The sequence below is a fragment of the Talpa europaea genome (assembly GCF_964194135.1).
Source record: "Talpa europaea genome assembly, chromosome: 4".
Classification (NCBI taxonomy): Eukaryota; Metazoa; Chordata; class Mammalia; order Eulipotyphla; family Talpidae; genus Talpa; species Talpa europaea.
In genome coordinates, this window is record NC_140070.1 from 15,327,585 (window position 1) to 15,346,270 (window position 18,686).

Here is an 18,686-nt window from a genome sequence, read left to right on the forward strand (position 1 = left end):
CTAGATCTTTGTGGTTGGGGTGCATCAGGAGAAACAGTTACAGAAAAATGGCATTTGCACTCCCCATTGAGACAACTGCGATAGTCTAGAATATGGTTCTGGTTATTTCTTGGTACAACTGACAAATGGACAAATAAGATTTACACATAATCTATCTGCAGACTAGGGCAGATATTGATTCTCTTTAAGAGACGCATCCTGAGCTCTTGTAGGTGCTCTATTCAAACACTGCCTCCCAGGTCAGCTGTTGACCTTTGAACGTGCTGCTGTGTTCGTCTAGAAAATCCTTTCTCTCTTTTTATCTGTCAAATTCCCGGTAAGCCTTCAAAACCAAGTTCAAATATTATCGCCTCTGAGAAGTTTATCTCCTACTTTATGCTTCTACCCCACCTAGCTCACTCATTAGCCTTAGTATAATCCTCCTGAAACCGGGGCTGCCTGGCAAGACTGGCTTTTTCCCAGGTCTGGCAGAGGGAGCCTTGGGGACCGCAGGACTGCTCCCGAAGTTGCTGCCTCCAGACAGCCCCGCCTCAGGCGGTACCAGTTTGAGTATTTGAAAAATTGCGATACACAATTTTGCATAAAAATGGCAAACCCGCTGGGGGGTCTGGGGTTTGAGGTTTGAGCTGAGCTGTGGCGAATGTGAGGGTTTGGAGCCGGCTGCCCAGAGCTCGGCCTGCAGCCGCTCGCAGCAGGGCAGCAGCCTCCAGGGCGTGGCAGGCAGGGAGGGCCGGCTCTGGTGGGGCTTGATGGCTGGCCCGGCACTGGCCTTTTCTGGTGTTGATGCCTGGATTGATGGTAGAATGGACCAATGAGGTGCAAGCTAAGTGAACCACTCTAGTTCTTCAGCTCATTTGTTAGTTATTAGACCCCAGAAGGGTTGAGTGGACCTAGTATGGTTCTGTTGGTCACTTAAAACTCAAAATGGTCTTACCAGTCAGCTATTAACTAGGGTGGGGGATCCCACCTAGAGGCTATAAGGCCTGGCAGGACCCAGCTTGGGGCTCTCACAGTTTCTGGCCTCCTAAGAGAAGAAAGAAGTACCCAGCCCCTAACCTCCCAAGAGAAGCCGAGCAGCTTTGCAGTGACTGGGCAGCTGCTCCGACTGTGGGTCCTGCTGCTGTCAACTCCTGAAAAGAGCAAGAAAGGCCCTGGGGCCTGTTTTCTCAAAGAGCTGTTTTTGTTGTTGAGGCCAACCACTCACAAAGAGCTGTGTCCTGGTGTTACTAACACCACCTCAGGTGACCGGGTGATTGGCATTCTGAGTTTGAGTCACTTTTGAGAGCTGATAACAAGGTATGTCTACTGTCCAGCTGCTGTTATTGCCTGGTCGATTGCGACCTTTAGACTATTGCTGAGGGCACCATCTCAGCAGCCCTACCAGGGAGCACCTCCAGTTGGGTGAGTTGGAATCCGCCCCACTACTTGCTGGCTGCTGGGAGCATCAGGCCAGAGCTTCAGGCCATCGTTGTCAGGATGGTGCCATCTTGGATGAGACCCTTTTTGGGAGGACTTATGGACACTGTGGACACTATCTGGGGTGAGATAGTGGGTCATTTGTGGCCTTAGAAACTTTTTGTTTTCCCTGTTTGTTAAATAAACCCCATTATTCCCTGAGTCTGAATGGTCTTGCAACTGTGCATGCAGGTGAAAACCCACAGTGACCTGTGCTCTATTGGACAGTCTTTGGCCAAACCCCACCCACCTCATAGCACTGTTTCAATCCTATGACCTTTTTGTAATTAATCTGCTAACTTTTCATTCTTTTTCTAGACTGTGTGTTTCTTGAGACTAGTCATCTTGAGGATAATTCCTAGGGTAGTATTTGATTTTAGATGGTAAAAAATGATTGGGTGCATTCATTAATGAATGAAATAAATAATCATCAACATGAAATTATTTTTATAGGAAGTGAAAAAAAGCCAGAACCAGGAAATGCTGAAAATATTAGGATTTGTGACAGATGGGGCCAACACTTGTACATCTCATTTTATAGTCATACTTTTACGCTTTCTAAGGGAAGTTTATTCATTACTATTTTTAAGAAAAGAAAACTGAAATGCAGTGAGATCAAATGATTGTCCAAATAATTATCACATTTTTCTTTGAAAATATTAGTGCTTGGTAGAAGAATGAAAAAGACTTTAGATAATCCTCTTAGAAGCTTAATGATACATGATTCTGTGCAGAAAAGGGAGTGGTTAGTATCTAGAGGAGTGTGATAATGCAGTGAAATAGTTACAGAGGAGACTGGAAAAAAGAGATAAAATTGAATGAATGAAACAGAGGTAGCAGTAAGATTATTTTGGGGTAGAAGGAATGGAGTTCTATTTCCACACAGGGGAAGAAGCCAAGGCAGAGAGGTGAGGGAGGAGAAAATGGGATGAAGGGAGGTAATCTTTGGAAGAGTCCAAGAGAGAGTAAAAATGGATAAATCTGGAGCATAGATCAAATAAATCATGTAAAACTGGAGACAGTATAATTCTATTTTAGATGTTAGGGGGAGGAAGAGGTGGTTGGTGCACAAGTAGTTATGACTTAGGGTGGCAATAGAAAATTGAGCATTAAAACATGTACTTTAATAGTGCCTGATATGATCAGTATGGAAAACTTCCAAGATAATCGCTGGAATCTCATGTAGATCAGAGTACAGACTTTGAGAGAGGGCAGGAAATTTGAGTCCTGAGACAAATTAGTATTTTTTTCTAGGCAGGTGCTAACTGCTTTTGATCTGATTGAAAGAGATTAAAAACAAATGCATTTACCAGTTCTAAAGCTCCATGCATAGTATCTGAGGCTATAAAGTTTTGGTTCAGTCATGATACTAATGTTGAGAAAATAGGAATGACTGATTAGAGCCCACCTGGTTAAGTTCTTTAGCAGATCATCATTATCTGATATCAATGAATTATGCCCTTTACCCTTTCATTTGCTCCCCACATGCTAATAGTTTCAAAATCTACTTCCATACATATTTCCCTAATTCCTGAACGTACATATCAACCATTTCTGTTTGTTGTTTGTTTTTGGCATCTAATCTCTTTCCTCCTGGCACAGACTAAATCTCTCTACACAGGCTGTGTAAAATGTGGACTTTGGTTAACTGCCTGAAACGGTAGGAACTGATATCAAGAAAATAAATATTGCTTGTGATATACTTACATTAGGTAAAGTTTTCAAATTGTTTCCAAGAAAGCAGAGGCTATTACCCTCTATAAAGGAGGAAGATATCACTTTGCTAGCTAGAGGAACTGGGGAGCTTTTCACTGTGTTGGAGAGTCTTGGAGCAGGTACTGCTTAAATATGTACTTTTTTTTCTTCTTAAATGTATATCTGTATATTTATATCTATCTATATTTTTTTCAGAAACGTGTTTTGCCCTACCATGGAACTCTACCTTCCCTTACTACTTCCTTGCAAAGAAGTTAGGGGAAAGTATAATGAAAAATTATCCTCATTAGCAAACTAGGGGTTGAGGAGATTTAGAGAGAGAGTAATCAAACATCTTTTGCCTTTCAAAGGAGTAAACTATATTGTGATAAGGTATTTTAAATAAAATAATTAAAATCTTTATTTTTATAGATCATGGCTTCGGCACATGCTTTGTTGAACAGACAATTAACCCCTGGTACCAGTGACAGTGACAGTGAAAGTGATACTGAAAGTGAAAACTACTATGACTGTGAAAGCTCAGAGAGTTCATCATCATTTGACGAATTTGAAGACTCTCTTCTAAACTCAGAAGATCTAGATTCTAGACAATCACCATATAAGTCTGAAATCAATAAAGACAATAAAGCCACAGATATTAGACGCCAAGGCTTGGGAAAATCAGGTGAGGCTTTATCTGTATATGATTTTTCCTCTCATATAGAGTCTTCGACTTTTCATCAGTTCAATAGGATCAATGAATCCTTGGAGATAGAGACTAAGAATGATAAATTTTAACAAGTTTCTCATATGACTCTATAGGGCTATTATATTATTGAATATTGTAGGCATATATATGTATAAAATATAAATACTCAAAATTAGCTAAAGCAGTCATTAATTGGGATTAATTTAAAATTGAATATGAAGTCCTTGTTTTTTATTTTTAAAGGACTGGCTGACTGTGGGTTAACTCCACCAGACCTCTCATCATTGATTTTGAAAACTCTATTAAAATCTACGTAAGTAATCTATTCAAAGAAGTAATTAATTTAATATGTATGGCATATTTTCAAATTTCTTCTTGCTATGAATCATCTTGTAGAAACTGCCAATTTGGCAAGACATTTCTGGTTTTAAAAATAGGTATTGTCTTTTCCTGGGAAAGGGTGTGGTGTATGTCTTTTCAGTAACAAGAAATAAGATACAGAAAACTTTGAAGTTATAAGTAGAAAAAAGATCAACTTCCTTTTGAATATTGCAAGATTAATGTATCAATTCAATTGGCATCATGTCGCATATCAAAAAATTATGCAAATCTCACAAAATTATCTTGTATATTTTAACTCATGTCAAAGTAGTATGTAATACTGTCCAGGATGAATACTCTAAATGAATGCATTATTTCATTCTCTTCATAATTATTTTCGGTGCCTGTTAATATGCTAGATACTAGCAATAAAATAGTAAAGAAAGAAAAAAAATCTGCCATATGTGATTTGTTATGCCTAATGTTATGTCATTTATCTCCATATTTCTATTTTCTAAACTATTGTAAGATATACTATAATATCTATGGACTACAGTTTCAAAATAAAACAAAAATTCTAAAACATCACTTAAAATAAGCACATATGACCTAAGCACAGTTTGGTTCTAACCAATTTGTAGATATCTATTTCATTAATTATCACAGCAACATTATGAAACATTAGCCCATTTCTCAAATGGAGCACAAGATAGGAAAGCAACTAATTCAAGTCCTAGAATTTGTAATAGATCTAGGAATCGAAACCTAGGTAGCCTGACTTCAGAATGAAGTACTACATTATGTGTTAGAATACGCAGAGTAAATCTGAAAGCATACACAGTGGAATTAATACATCTCTGTAATATTTCAGCTTTTAAGCAGCTGCATGTCATATTTTCCTGAATCTTAGTCAAAACAATTACAAATTGGGTAAATTATGTTGTTCATGTTATACAATAGCAGATATTAGAAATGATGTAGATGAATTGAACTTCTGACATCTGCTTATACAGGTGTAATTCTATACAGTTGCTTCGGGAAATTATTTGGTATGACTTTATAACATAGAAATTGGTAATTTGTATGTCTATACCCTAGAATTCACCTGTGCATTAGAATATATCCACAAAAATGACCTTTGCTGCATAGTTTGCAATAGCAAAAAAAAAAAAGGAAAGAAAAGAGAAAGATGTGGAATATATTATGATGTATACATATAATTGAATATTATGCAGCAATAAAGTTATTCCTGTGTAGCCTTCTGTAACCATATGCTAGAATTTTTTTTTTTTTTTAATAGAGGCATGCTTTATTTTACTTGTTTTACTGGTTTGTTTGTTTTTTGTTTATACATGCACTGGGTACAGTCAGAAGTGCGGGAGGGTGAGAGAATTCACCAGAGCCAGAGCGGGGAGCAGAGCAGGCAGAAGGACCGAAGTACACTGCTGAGGGGAGCAGCGGGCGGCAGGAGAGGTCTGCGCGCCATGTGGGACCCTCCTCCGGTGGCCGGGGAGCTGCCGGGGATCGAATCGGCACCGCAGAGGCCGCGCGCAGCTTCGCAACCCAGCGCTCAACCGCTGCGCCACCGGGGAGGCCCCCCATATGCTAGAATTTTAATAGCAATTGGTGATCACATTTAAAAAGTTTCAGAGTACACATATAAGATGTTGTTTTAATAATGAAACAAAACCAGGCAAATATTTATCATCATAAACACTTAAAAATTTAGGAAGACAATGATGAAAACAATTCAAGCCTGTGGTTGCCCTCAAGGAGAAATGTAGGGAAGTATATTTTGGGAACTTGGTTTGGGTGAAGCGTTCTTTTCTTTTTTTTTAAGATTTGTTTATTTATACAAGCTCTGGGGTACAGGCCACAGGCACGGGAAGGTGAAAGAATTCACCAGAGACAGAGCGGGGAGCAGAACAGGCAGAAGGACCGAAAACACTGTTGAGGGAAGCAGCGGGATAGACAGGAATGGTCTGCCGTGCCTTGAGGATATCTCCCTGGCCGGCCGGGAATCAAACCCATGCTGCAGTGGCCTAGGACAGCTTTACAGCGCTGCGCTCAACATGCTGTGCCACCGGGGAGGCCCTCGGTGAAGAGTTCTCACCTGTTTATCTTTCATTAATTTAAAAACAAAATGAGGGCCTCCCCGGTGGCGCAGCGGGTTGAGGGCAGCGCTGTGAGGCTGTCTGCAACCTCCATGTCTCAGTTTGATTCCCTGCCGGCCAGGGATATTCTCACATGGCGTGGCAGACCTCTCCTGTCTCGCCTGCTGCTCCCCTCAGCAGTGTATTTCAGTCCTTCTGCCTGTTCTGCTTCCTGCTCTGTCTCTGGTGCATTCCCTCAACCTCCCTTGCCTTTGGCCTGTACCCCAGTGCTTGTATAAATAAATAAATCTTATTTTTTATTTTATTTATTTATTTATTTTTAGAGGCATGTTTTATTTATTTATTTATTTATTTTGTTTATGCATGCACTGGGTACAGTCGGAAGCGCGGGAGGGTGAGAGAATTCACCAGAGCCAGAGCGGGGAGCAGAGCAGGCAGAAGGACCAAAGCACACTGCTGAGGGGAGCAGCGGGCGGCAGGGGAGGTCTGCGCGCCATGTGGGACCTTCCTCCTGTGGCTGGGGAGCAGCCGGGGATCGAACCGGCGCCGCAGAGGCCGCGGGCCGCTTCGCAACCCAACACTCAACCGCTGCGCCACCAGGGAGGCCCAAATAAATAAATCTTAAAAAAAAAAACAACAACAAAAATGAGCTGGTTTTGAGAGTAAAACTTTTCTACTAAGGACTGAATAGACTTGGAAATACACCTCATATTTACTAAGTTTTCCTTGACATAATAATACTGATGATTTTTTTGCATTTTGCTCTAAATCCACAAAGTTTTCTTGTTTTGGTGACCAGGATCTGCAGCAAGGTTGTAATTTTTTTTTTCCAACAAAGCTAACTTGTGTTTGCATTTTCTCTCCCCTTGATACCAACACAGCATAAAAATAGTGGTGGTAATCTTTTACTACTTATCTCAGAATCTTTTTTTGCATAACTTCCATAGGGATTTTGTTTAAACTAAAAAAATTGGACATAAGTTTCATTGTGTGGCTTTGTGTGGAGCTCTTCCAAAAAGTTGAAACAGAGCTGAACCAAGAAGAGGAGAACCTGTTTGCCTTGTTTGTAGGGTTCCAGAGACCTCCAAAGAAGGTGAGGAAGCTTGCCTCCATTGGCAGGACTGGACAACCTGGCCAACGAAAAGTCCCTGGTACCCTCAAGAAGAGGAAAGCCCAGGTGGAGTCTGATGAGACCAACTTCTTCCAGAAGCCTACACGGACTGGATGTCAACAGTTCGCTCTGAATCCTATATGGAGTATTCCAACGAAGCCAGCTAAAAATTGCTGCTTAGTTATTCTGCCCTGTGATTTTATGCAAAAATAGGCAATATGGTTTAAAAGTAGATTTGGTTTGCAAACTTTTGCTATGCTGTTTTAAAAAAATTTGGGATCAAGTTTGAGAGAATTTGTTTTTACATAAGTTGAACCATTTTAAGATTTTTTTTTTCTTTTCCTGTGATTTTTGACATATCTGCTGTCTTGTTCTGGCTAATGCCTCCAGATGTTTTCTTTCAACTGGGACTGATGAACTGTTTTTCCAGGAATGGAGGACTTTTGCTTTCCACAATGGACACTACCTGGAGGGATTCGTTTTTCTTTCAGACTGGAACCCTGGAAAATTTTCATCTGAGACTGTATCCCAGCATCCATATATTTGATCTTCATCACCATGGAAATGGTGGCAAAAAGTGAAAGGGGGGAAATATTAGGGGGAAAGGATGTCCTGAGATAATCTCATACAGGCTTTGTGGACTCCACCCCCACTCCAGACCAAAGCCATCAGGACATTGGGAAAGACAAATCCCATCACCACCAAGGGGAGGGTGGCTGGGACCTGAGGGTGGAGTTGGGCAGCCAGGTTGGATATAAAAACCAAACACGTGGGCCTTGCTCCCTCTCTGGCTCGCGATCACTCGCCTCCTGGCTTCACCGCTCCTGGCTGGTGGCCAACTCTGAGAGCGCCATTTTGGGATTCCTGATCGGCGGATCGGGTAGGACTCATTTAAAACTTGGTCTCCCACTTTTCTCCCAGAGCTGTACATTTCCTCATTTCCCCTTCCCTTGTAAATAAACCTTTTATTAACCTTTCGCGTGTGCCTGCAGTAGAGCATTGATAAGTCCTTTTAAGCGCGCGGGTGAGGACCCACAGTCAGGCACCCCGTTTTGTATCGGGGTTGCTCTACAACAGTTTCATGCATATATTAGACCAAAGATAATACTTGTTTTATTTTTATTTTTTTAAAGATCCATTTATTTTATGCATACAAGAGCTGGGGTAGAGGCCAGAGATGTGGGGGGGGGGGGTGAGAGGATTTACCAGAGACAGAGTGGGGAGCAGAACAGGCAGACTGACTGATATACACTGCTGAGGGTGTTATAGAGCAACCCCGATATTAAACGGGTTCCTGGCTGTGGGTCCTCACCCGCGCGCTTTAAAGGGACTTATGAATACTCCACTACAGGCACACACATAAGGTTAATAAAAGGTTTATTTACAAGAGAAAAAGAAATAAGGAAAATGTACAACTCAGGGAGAAAATAGGGAAATAAAGTCTTTAATGCGTCCTACCCGAACCGACGACCTGGAAACCCAAAGTCACTCTCTGAGCTGGCCAGACGCTGCGAGCTGGTGGAGAGCCAAAATGGGGAAATCCCCAAAGCCCACGTGTCTGCCTTTTGTATTCACCTGGCTGCTTAACCCCACCCTCAGGTCCCAGCCACCTTCCCTTTGGTGGTGATGGGATTTGGAGTTCCCAGTGTCTTTGGCTTTGACCTGGGGTGGGGGTGGAGTCCACAAAGCCTATATGGAATTTGCTTTGGGACATCCTTTTCCCCCTAACAAGGGGAGCAGTGAGTGAGACAGGACAGGTCTGTTTCGCCATGTGGATTTCTCTCTGGCTGGCCGGGGATCGAACTCATGCCGAAGAGGCTGCGGATTGCTTCTTAGTGCAGTGCCTAACCCCTTGTGGCAACAGCGAAGCCCCATGATTGTTTTAATTGTTCACACTTAAAGTACAAATACAGTCAGTATCCAAATTTAAAATATGGGATACACTTTTTGCATAAATTTATTCCTACACCAGTGAAATGCAGTTTTCTGTAGAATAAATCAGATCTTTTGCTGAGGGATTATTCTATTACTAGATGGGAATGCCTTGGATTGTTGTTACTGAAATATGGAATTTTATAATTGTTTTTCTTTAAATTTCTGAAGCTAGAAGAAAATTTGAATAACCAATTGAATGTGAAATTATCTCTCAAATTATCGTTTTTAAACATTTGCATTATGTGTTTTATGTTTTTATTCAGCATGGTTAGCTTGCTTAAAGACTTTGTTGAATCTGAATTTTTTTTGATTGATGGAGATTCATTATTCGTTGCTTGTATTTCGAATATGACCTTAAAAAGAGGACAAACTCTTCACTTCTTCTATCTTGTGGAAAAATTTCTGCATGATTTTATTCAGAAGGACGCAAAATTTGTTGTAGTTTTTTTTAAGGTAAAAAGCATTTAATTTTCCACTCTTGTAAGTCTAAGAAAAAAATTAATAATCATTTAAAAATTTTATCATTTACTCTTTTTTTCTCTCAGCAAAATTATATCTCAAGTTTTTATTAGTAGGAAATTATACAATGTATTATCAATAGGAAATTAGTGAGTGAATATTTATAAACATTTCTGCAGGAAGCTGAAAAATACATTTTAATCACCTTGAACTTCTTCTGTATCATGTTAATACAATTTATACACAATACTAATCTTTAGGAAAATTTCTAGTTACTCTGTTTTATCTCTAAGGTTAACATTTGTTTCTTTTTCTACAGGATGCCGAAAATTTATACATTAAATCCCCCGGACTCCAGGCCCTTCGTACCACACTGATTCAACATTTAGAGAAAAATACTGATGTCACGATTCGTACAGAATTTTCCAATTGCCTATCTCCAGAATGGGAAATATTTCTTACAGAATGTTATCCGTTTTACCTAATTGTCTTAGAAAAGGGACTAACACCTCATCAAACAGATTTTTTACACATTTTTATCCTTCATGCTCTTCAGAAGAAAATCAATATTGTACTACCTTTGGGATTGGAGTCAGATGTCCTGAGAATTTATGGATTTTGTGCCTCTAGTAGCTATTTGCACCAAGCATATTTTGCAAAGGTAAGTTAGGTTAAATTGCCTAGAAAAAAAAAGTAATGGAAAAAATTAACCAATTGCATACCCTTTAATTGAAAAGGCTGGGCGTGGGGAGACTCTGGAGTGTTCCAATGTAGAAAAAGAGGGAGGCTTTTTTTTTTTTAATATGGTTTTATCAGGAGAAAGGATTAAGTCTTGCTATGGGCCATTTTGAGAGATAGGGAGGAAAAGTATTGGCTACATAAATGTAAAGGGAACAACAGGGAAGAACAATTCAGAGGGTTCAAAGATAAGTGAGGACCACAGAGGAAATTTCTCAGTCGATGTCTTGTATATAAAAAACATGTATGGGGCCTTCCCGGTGGCGCAGCGGTTGAGCACTGGGTTGCGAAGCTGCCCGCGGCCTCTGCGGTGCCAGTTCAATCCCTGGCTGCATCCCGGCCACCGGAGGAGGGTCCCACATGGCGTGCAGACCTCTCCTGCCGCCCGCTGCTCCCCTCAGCAGTGTACTTCGTCAGTCTGCCTGCTCTGCTCCCCGCTCTGGCTCTGGTGAATTCTCTCACCCTCCCGCGCTTCTGACTGTACCCAGTGCTTGTATAAACAAACCATCAAACAAACAAATAAATAAATAAATAAAACATGCCTCGATAAAAAAAAAATTAAAAAAATAATAAAAAACATGTATGTGTGTATCCACACATTCCTATACACACCCATTTATAAACTCTTATATGTTACATGTATATTTTTGTGTATATATTTTAAGCTTACTTAAAGACTGTTGAGTCTGGGATGCTTTTTTGTTTGTATTCTTACTTTTAAAATTAAGAGAGAGAAAATATTTTTACCATCTTATTTTTGAATATATATATATATATTTTAAGATTTATTTATTTATTTATACAAGCACTGGGTATAGTCAGAAGCGCAGGAGGGTGAGAGAATTCACCAGAGCCAGAGCGGGGAGCAGAGCAGGCAGAGTGATGAAATACAGTGCTGAGGGGAGCAGTGGGAGTGGCAGGAGAGGTCTGTCATGCTATGTGGGACCCTCGCTGGCCACTGGGGTTCGAACCAGTGCTGCAGAGGCTGTGGGCAGCTTTGCAGCCCAGCACTCGACGGCTGCACCACCAGGGAAGGTCCCTTATTTTTGAGTATATTCATGAAAATATTTTAAGTAGTTGCACCATTAAAAATAGATAGTTATGTATATTAAGGCTTGAGAACCTCACTAAACAGGTTTTTTTTTTTCTTTTATTTTAAAAATAGGACAAAAGATCAGTGTGGAGCAATATAAAATACTACTACTAATACTAAGACTTGTATTTTCTTAGTGGTTGGTTTTATTAAAAATAAATGCACTATAGCATTTTATATCCTAATTACCTCAGAAATGAATAGTTCAAACAAAAGGAAAGTCTATTTTACGAATTTACTGATTTTTATGTTTTTTCTATAGCCAAATGATTATAAATGTCATTTTCCATCTTGTGTTTGGTTTACCTAGAGGTTTGTAATTTGCATTTTTTGAACCAGATTTACTTATGTGATTGTTTTATAGCATAAGAAACAACTACATGCCTTACACGACCGCATAATAGACTATTGCCAAAAGTCACAGGAAACAGAAATACTTCTGTATGGTCATTTGAAACTAAATTTGGAAGACTTACAGAAAGAGGTAATAATACATGGCAACTTAAGTTCAATCTCTAGGAAACATACTGTTAATGATTTGTTGCTTCTTGAACACACATGCTTCCTCTACAAGCTTTCGTGTACTCACTGATTTTGTAGACTTGCATCTTTGGGATATGTTCTTCAAATTGCACAGCACTGTGACAAAATTTATTGTTTACTAAACTGTAGGTGTTTCATACAAAAATCTTTGTACAAAATACACAATACAATAGGAGGAAGACTACTACTATGATAATTTTAAGATCTCAAACTTTTATTTTTGCAATTTGTACAGTGATGACTGGATAATCACATTTTTACAAAATAGGAATTTTTCAATTTCCTGGGGAGGAATGGTATCTGTGTAGCTAGTAGGTGGGAGTTAATTGATCCTTTGGTTATTTCTCATGAGGAACATGACCTAAGTCAGCGGTTATGTTACCCAGCTGACTTCTTCAAACATGCCATTTGACATTGTTTTCCCTTCTATAGGTCATTCTTTTTGGAAGCCTGGGTATGAAGTGATGTAGTGACCAGGATCATAGGACTCTGGAGTCAGTATGCTTACATGCAGGATATTTAGTTTCCCCAGCAGTCTGTTGGATACCTCCATGTGAACTTTTAATAGTCATTGCAAAGCTATCGAAGCTTAAATAGACCTTTATCCTAAACTCATTTCACTGGAGCCTCCCCCTTGTCAGCTAACGGCATGTCTGTTCCTTTGGTTGTTCCGTACAAAAACTGCTGGGGTTTCTTTGACTTCACTCTTTCCCTCATAAACTTAAAAACTATTTCGTTTTATTTCAGATACATGAAACCTTGTCCTTACTTCAGAACCTGTGGCCAGAAGTAGCTGATATAAGATGTATAGTCTGTGCTGTTTCATGCTCTGTGACACTTAAATTCTATGAAAAAATGCTACTTGATGCACAAGACTATGAAAACCTAAACACAAACACAGAAAATGACAGCACCCAGGTGGGATTCTTTCAAATATTAATTTAATTATTTAATGCTACTTCTAAAGATGTAGAAATGCTTACAACTTGTAGCTATAGATGTAAACTCATTATCAAATAGGAAATGTGTGCTTGTCATGTCTATGTTGACTAAATATTGAAATAAATGCGTTGATCATAACCTTTTTGATTTTATTTATTGGTTTAAATTGTATTTTTTTAAATTGAGATAGTGTTAGTTTATAGTACTGTTTATGAATTAGGGGTATAGGTTCGTACTTCTTCAGATGTATGCTACCACACCATGTCCACCATCTAAGCACAATTAATCCTCTATTATAGGCCATTGAACCTCTTCCTATTTTGTCCCCCCTACTTTCCAGACGCCTCAGTTCTATAGTCAGATTTGTAAGGTTTGTTTTGTCTGTTCCTTTATAGTCCACATAAGTGAAATATCTGGAGTTTATTTCTCCTTATGACCTATTTCACTTAGCATCATTCCCTCCAGTTCTATCCATGTTGTCACAAATGGCAACAATTCATTTTTTTCCCCTATAGCTGAGTAGCATTTCATTGTGTATATATATCATATCGTATTAATCCACTCATCTGTCCTTTGACACCTGTTTCCCTAATTGGCTGTTGTCAATGGTGCTGTCACACTATATATCTTTTTAAATTAGTATTTTTTGTATTGTTAGAATAGACACCTAGGAATGGAATTGTTGCATAATCTGGTAGATTTGTTTTTAATATTTTGAGACACTTCTATACTGTTTTCCATTGTAGCTGGACCAGTCTGTATTTTTGGTTTAGTGATCATTTCTTTTTTGTGCAAAAGCTTTTTAGTTTGAAGTAACCTAATTTGTGTGTGTGTATGTGTGTGTGTATATATATATTTAAAGATTTATTTATTTATGCATACAAGAACTGGGGTACAGGCCAGAGGTTCCAGGGTGAGAGGCTTCACCAGAGAGGGAGTGGGAAACAGAACAGGTAGATTGAAATACATTGCTGAGGGGATTAGAAGCTGAGTCAGGAGAGGTCTCCTGCACCATATGGGTAGCTCTCTGGCTGGGGATCAAACTCATGCTGCAGTAGTTGCAGATAGCCTCATAGGTTGTGTCTTAACCCCTTGTGCCACCACAGAGGCCCCAATTTGTATATTTTTGCTTTTGTTTCCCTTGCTGTTGGAGTGAAGGTCCCAAAGGTAACTCTGAGGCCAATGTTACTGTGTTTTGCCGGTTTTCTTCTGTTTTTATGGTTTCAGGTCTAATATCTTTGATCCATTTTGACTTAATTTTTGTGTATTGTGTGAGATAGCCTAGTTTCATTCTTTTGTGTGTGACTGTCTAGTTTTCCCAGTACCATTTGTTTAAAAGACCTTCTTTCTTTAATGTATATGCTTTACTGATTTGTTATACATTAACTCTCTTTGTAAGTGTGGGTTTATTTCTGGTTCTCAGCTCTATTCCATTGATCTCTGTATTTTTATCCAGTGCCATTCTGTTTCAATTATAATAGCTTTACAGTATAGTTTGAAATCTAGACGTGTGATATCATTGTTCTTTTAAGTCAGGATTGCTCTTATAATTTGGAATCTTTTGTGGTTCCATTTACATTTAAGTAGTGTTTGCTCTATTTCTTTGAAGAATGCTAACAAACTCTTGATGGGGATTGCAATAAATCTGTATACTTAGCTTTAGGAGAGATGGTTGTCCTACGATTGTTAATTTTCAGATTTATGAGCAGGGAATATCTATCCATCTCTTTGGGTCTTCTATTATCTTTAATTTCCTTTAAATGATATCTTGTATTTTTCCTTGTTTAGGTCTTTCACCTCCTCTGTTATGTTTATCCCTAGGTATATAATTCATTTGGATGTGATTGTAAATGGTATAGTTTTCTGATTTCTTCCTCTTCTAGTTTGTTATTTGCATATAAAAACACCACCTATTTTGTATATTTGGTAGACTGCCATTCACTAAACTGCTATATTATTTTTTTAACAGTTTTTAGGGTTTTCTATATGTATTACCATGTCATCAGCAAATATAGATAGTTTATCTTTTCTTTTCCATTTTGGATTTATTTTACATCTTTCTTTTGCCCAATTGCTCTGCCAGGATTTCTGATGCTATAATGAACAGTAGTGGAGAAAGTGTGTATCTTTGTTTTGTACCTCATCTTTGAGGAAAAGATTTTATTTTCCCACCACTGAATATGATATTAGATGTGGATCTTTATTATGTTGAAGTGTGTTCCTTCAATCCCCATTTTATTAAGATTTTATATATCATAAATGGAAACTGAATTTTGTCATTTTCTGTGTATCTAATGATGTGACCTTTGATTTTTATCTTTCTTTTTGTTAATGTGGTGAATTACATTGATTTTTGTAGGCAGGTCATCCCTGAATCCTTAGACTAATTCCACTTCTTCATGATACTAATTTATGATCTTTTTGATGTGGGTTGAATTCAGTTTACTAAGATTTTGGTTGAGGATTTTTGCATATACATTCATTAGGCATATTGGTCTGTAGTTTTCTTTTTTGTGTGATGATGTATTCTGAGTTAGCAGTTTTATCTTGATTATGTTATTCCTATCTACTTGCTTGTAGAGTTTCTGCTTTTAACTGTCTAGTCACCTTCAATAATCTTTCTTTTGAACTCTTGATAGCTTCACTTCTATGTCTCTTGGTCAGGTCTCATTATCTTAGATAACCAGGTTATCTAGTTTTATGGACTTATTTATTTAGTTTCTTCCCCAGAAGAAATTCAATATTTCTTTGAATAAGTTCTCTGTTCCCATTTCTTACTTCCCCTTCTGGGAAACCCAGAAGGGTTGCCTCTCTTAATAAATTCAGATAGTCCATAGTTCTTGATGTGTTTCTTCTTTTTCTTTTTCTCCTTTTTCATATCTTATTTCTCGTCTTTCACCTGGGTCTTTTGTGCCTTACTCTCTTCAAGATCATTGCTTTGATCTTCCACTTGTTTTCTTCTGCTTTAAAGCTTTCTCAAGCTGTTTGCTTCCTGAATGTCTATTATTGTCTTATTTAAAGTTTCACTACATATCATCTATTCACTGATTTTATTTCTGAGCTTATTAATTTTTTCAAATATTTTTTAGCTTTTCTAAGTTCTCTTGTATCACTTGGACTTGCCTTTTTGCATGTTATCCCTGAATTGCTTTACTATATCAATTTCAAAGGTTTCCTAGTCATATTCCACAAAAGACTTAGCATTTGTAAAAGCTGATAGGGATGGTGCTGCTGATGACCATGCTTATGGCTATGATAAAGATGAAGCTGGATAACTATCTATCTACTGTGTTGCTCAGAACCATTGTTTTCTTTAAAGAATACCGATAATGATGGTGATTTTACTAATAAATAATAACAGCTAGCTTTTTTCTGAATCATTATCATTAATATTAAGAACCATTTTACAAGATGGGTATTGTTATTCAACTTTGCAGATTACCAAGTGTTAAACAAATTGACTAGGATGCTTAGTATGCAGATTGTACTCCAATTCAGACCTGGTCTTTTTTGTAGGAACAGATGTGACAAAGCTTATTACCTTTCTTGTACTGTTGCTTTGAATCTGTAGTAAATAGATATCAAACAGGTGACTCTATCCTCTATCATTTTATAACATGACTATATTAAATCACAATGAATTTTGTGGGATATTTATTTTGAAAAAGTTATACTCCTAGGCAAAACAGCTAAGTGTAGAGTCTAGAAAAATAAATCATATACTTACTGAAATTTGTCTTTAAATGAAATCACTGAAAAGAAATCTATCATATGGCAAAATTGTGGATAAGGTACTTTAAAATACTGTTATTACATATCTGAATTTTTACATTTCCTATTGATCCTTTTTAAAATTCATGTTTTCTAGGACTTGAAGGAAATACCAACACTACGTGAAGTAGCAGATCTTTGCAGAATGCACTGCCTTAGTGTTATTTTCCTTCAACAGTTACCTCTGTCTCAAAGAGCTAAGAGTAGGGTCATTACCTGTGTTTGGGATAGAAAGCTTACACCATTTCTAGAAATGGTAAGTGAAGCACAGGAAATTAATAAGTATTGTAAATCAATAAGGTAAAATGTAGAATACATAATGCCTTGCTTTTTGTACTATCACATTTAGTTTTGTATGTATTTTAAAAGCTGCTTCTAGGAAACAATACATGTTTCTAGGAAAAATAGTCATATTGTATATATATATATATATATATATATATATAAGTGCTCAACAAGAAAAAGTACTTCAACTGCATATAAAATAATGCATAGTCCTAAGAATTCTAAGTAATCATGCAATTTCTTCAAAGAAACAATGCTTTATATGTATATGTATATATATTCATACATATATGTACATATATAGACAGTTATACATATATATTAATGTAGTAGGTAAGCAACTGATATCAATTACATTTTATATTTTATTATTAATTGAAACAGGAAAAGGAATGTAAAAGATAATTGCTATTGTGCATCTTTAAAAATCTTAGTTTCTGTATTTAGCATAATGCTACCTAGTCTGATATTTTGTATAGTCTGTTGCAATTATTGGATTAATACCTTAGCTCAAGAAAAATACATAACCTATGAGCATTTTGGAGCAACCTTTATTTAATCAAACTGCACATTATATCATCTCATTTATGAGATTTTAAGCCTGTTAAGACTAGAATTATTCCCATTACTTTTAGGATGGTGCAAGACAAAGGGATACTAAATTACATAAAGATAAAACAATGCCATTGCAAGAGATTAAGAAACATAACAAATTAAGGCATAGTTGTGTACTTGTAAAACAGCATTGTTGATTTTATTTAATTAATTAATTTTTTTCCCCCACCAGACAGACTCATTTTGGATTTTACTTATTTTTTTCTTTTATGGTCTTCCCCATATTGGATTTTTTTGTTCATTTTCTTTTCTTTTTTTAATTATTTAAAAATTTTAAAAAAATTTTTATTGTTTGCATCATTTCTCATTTTTAAACAAAATTTGGTTCTCCCCACGCGCTCCGGTGTAGTCCCCATAGAGTTTCCTTCACCAATGCGCCCGTGCACCATCATCTCAGTCCGCTGTGCTCCCTCCCTCCCTCTGATCCCTCTTCTGCCTCTTCCCCTGCAGGAGGTCTCTGATTTATAATTGTCTGTTTTTGCTTTGTTGCGTTTTGTACTGTTATTATTTTTTTACACTGATGTCTTATTGGGTTCCCCTATTTTCCTGCTATAAGTGAAACCATCCAATATTTTTGTTTTTCATTCTGGCTTACTTCACTGAGCATAATTGCTTCTAGCTCCATCAATGTTGCTGTGAATAGCATGAGTTTATCTTTTTTGATTGCTGAATAATATTCCATTGTGTATATATACCACATTTTCTTGATCCAGTCATCTTTTTTGGGCATTTGGGTTGTTTCCAGTTTTTACCTATTGTAAATAGTGCTGCAACAAAACTAAAAATGGAGCTACCATATGACCTGGCAATTCCACTACTAGGGATCTACCCAAAGGATGCAAAAACATTGATTCAAAAGAACACCTGTACACTTATGTTTATTGCAGAACTATTTGCATT

At 37.6% G+C, this 18,686-nt stretch overlaps 1 protein-coding gene across 1 annotated transcript in view; it reads left to right on the forward strand.

Moving 5' to 3' along the window:
* Positions 1-3,585: 3,585 nt before the first annotated feature.
* The window catches only part of LOC311169904 (putative ATP-dependent RNA helicase DDX60), a gene marked incomplete at both ends in the record, with an annotated part of 70,591 nt that continues 55,490 nt past the window's right edge, over positions 3,586-18,686 (forward strand). The window contains 7 exons of the mRNA XM_084232149.1: positions 3,586-3,835; positions 4,103-4,172; positions 9,604-9,793; positions 10,119-10,460; positions 11,995-12,114; positions 12,921-13,091; positions 16,984-17,142. Of these exons, the coding sequence (XP_084088275.1) occupies positions 3,586-3,835; positions 4,103-4,172; positions 9,604-9,793; positions 10,119-10,460; positions 11,995-12,114; positions 12,921-13,091; positions 16,984-17,142 (1,302 nt within the window). The remainder of the gene's footprint in view (positions 3,836-4,102; positions 4,173-9,603; positions 9,794-10,118; positions 10,461-11,994; positions 12,115-12,920; positions 13,092-16,983; positions 17,143-18,686) is intronic.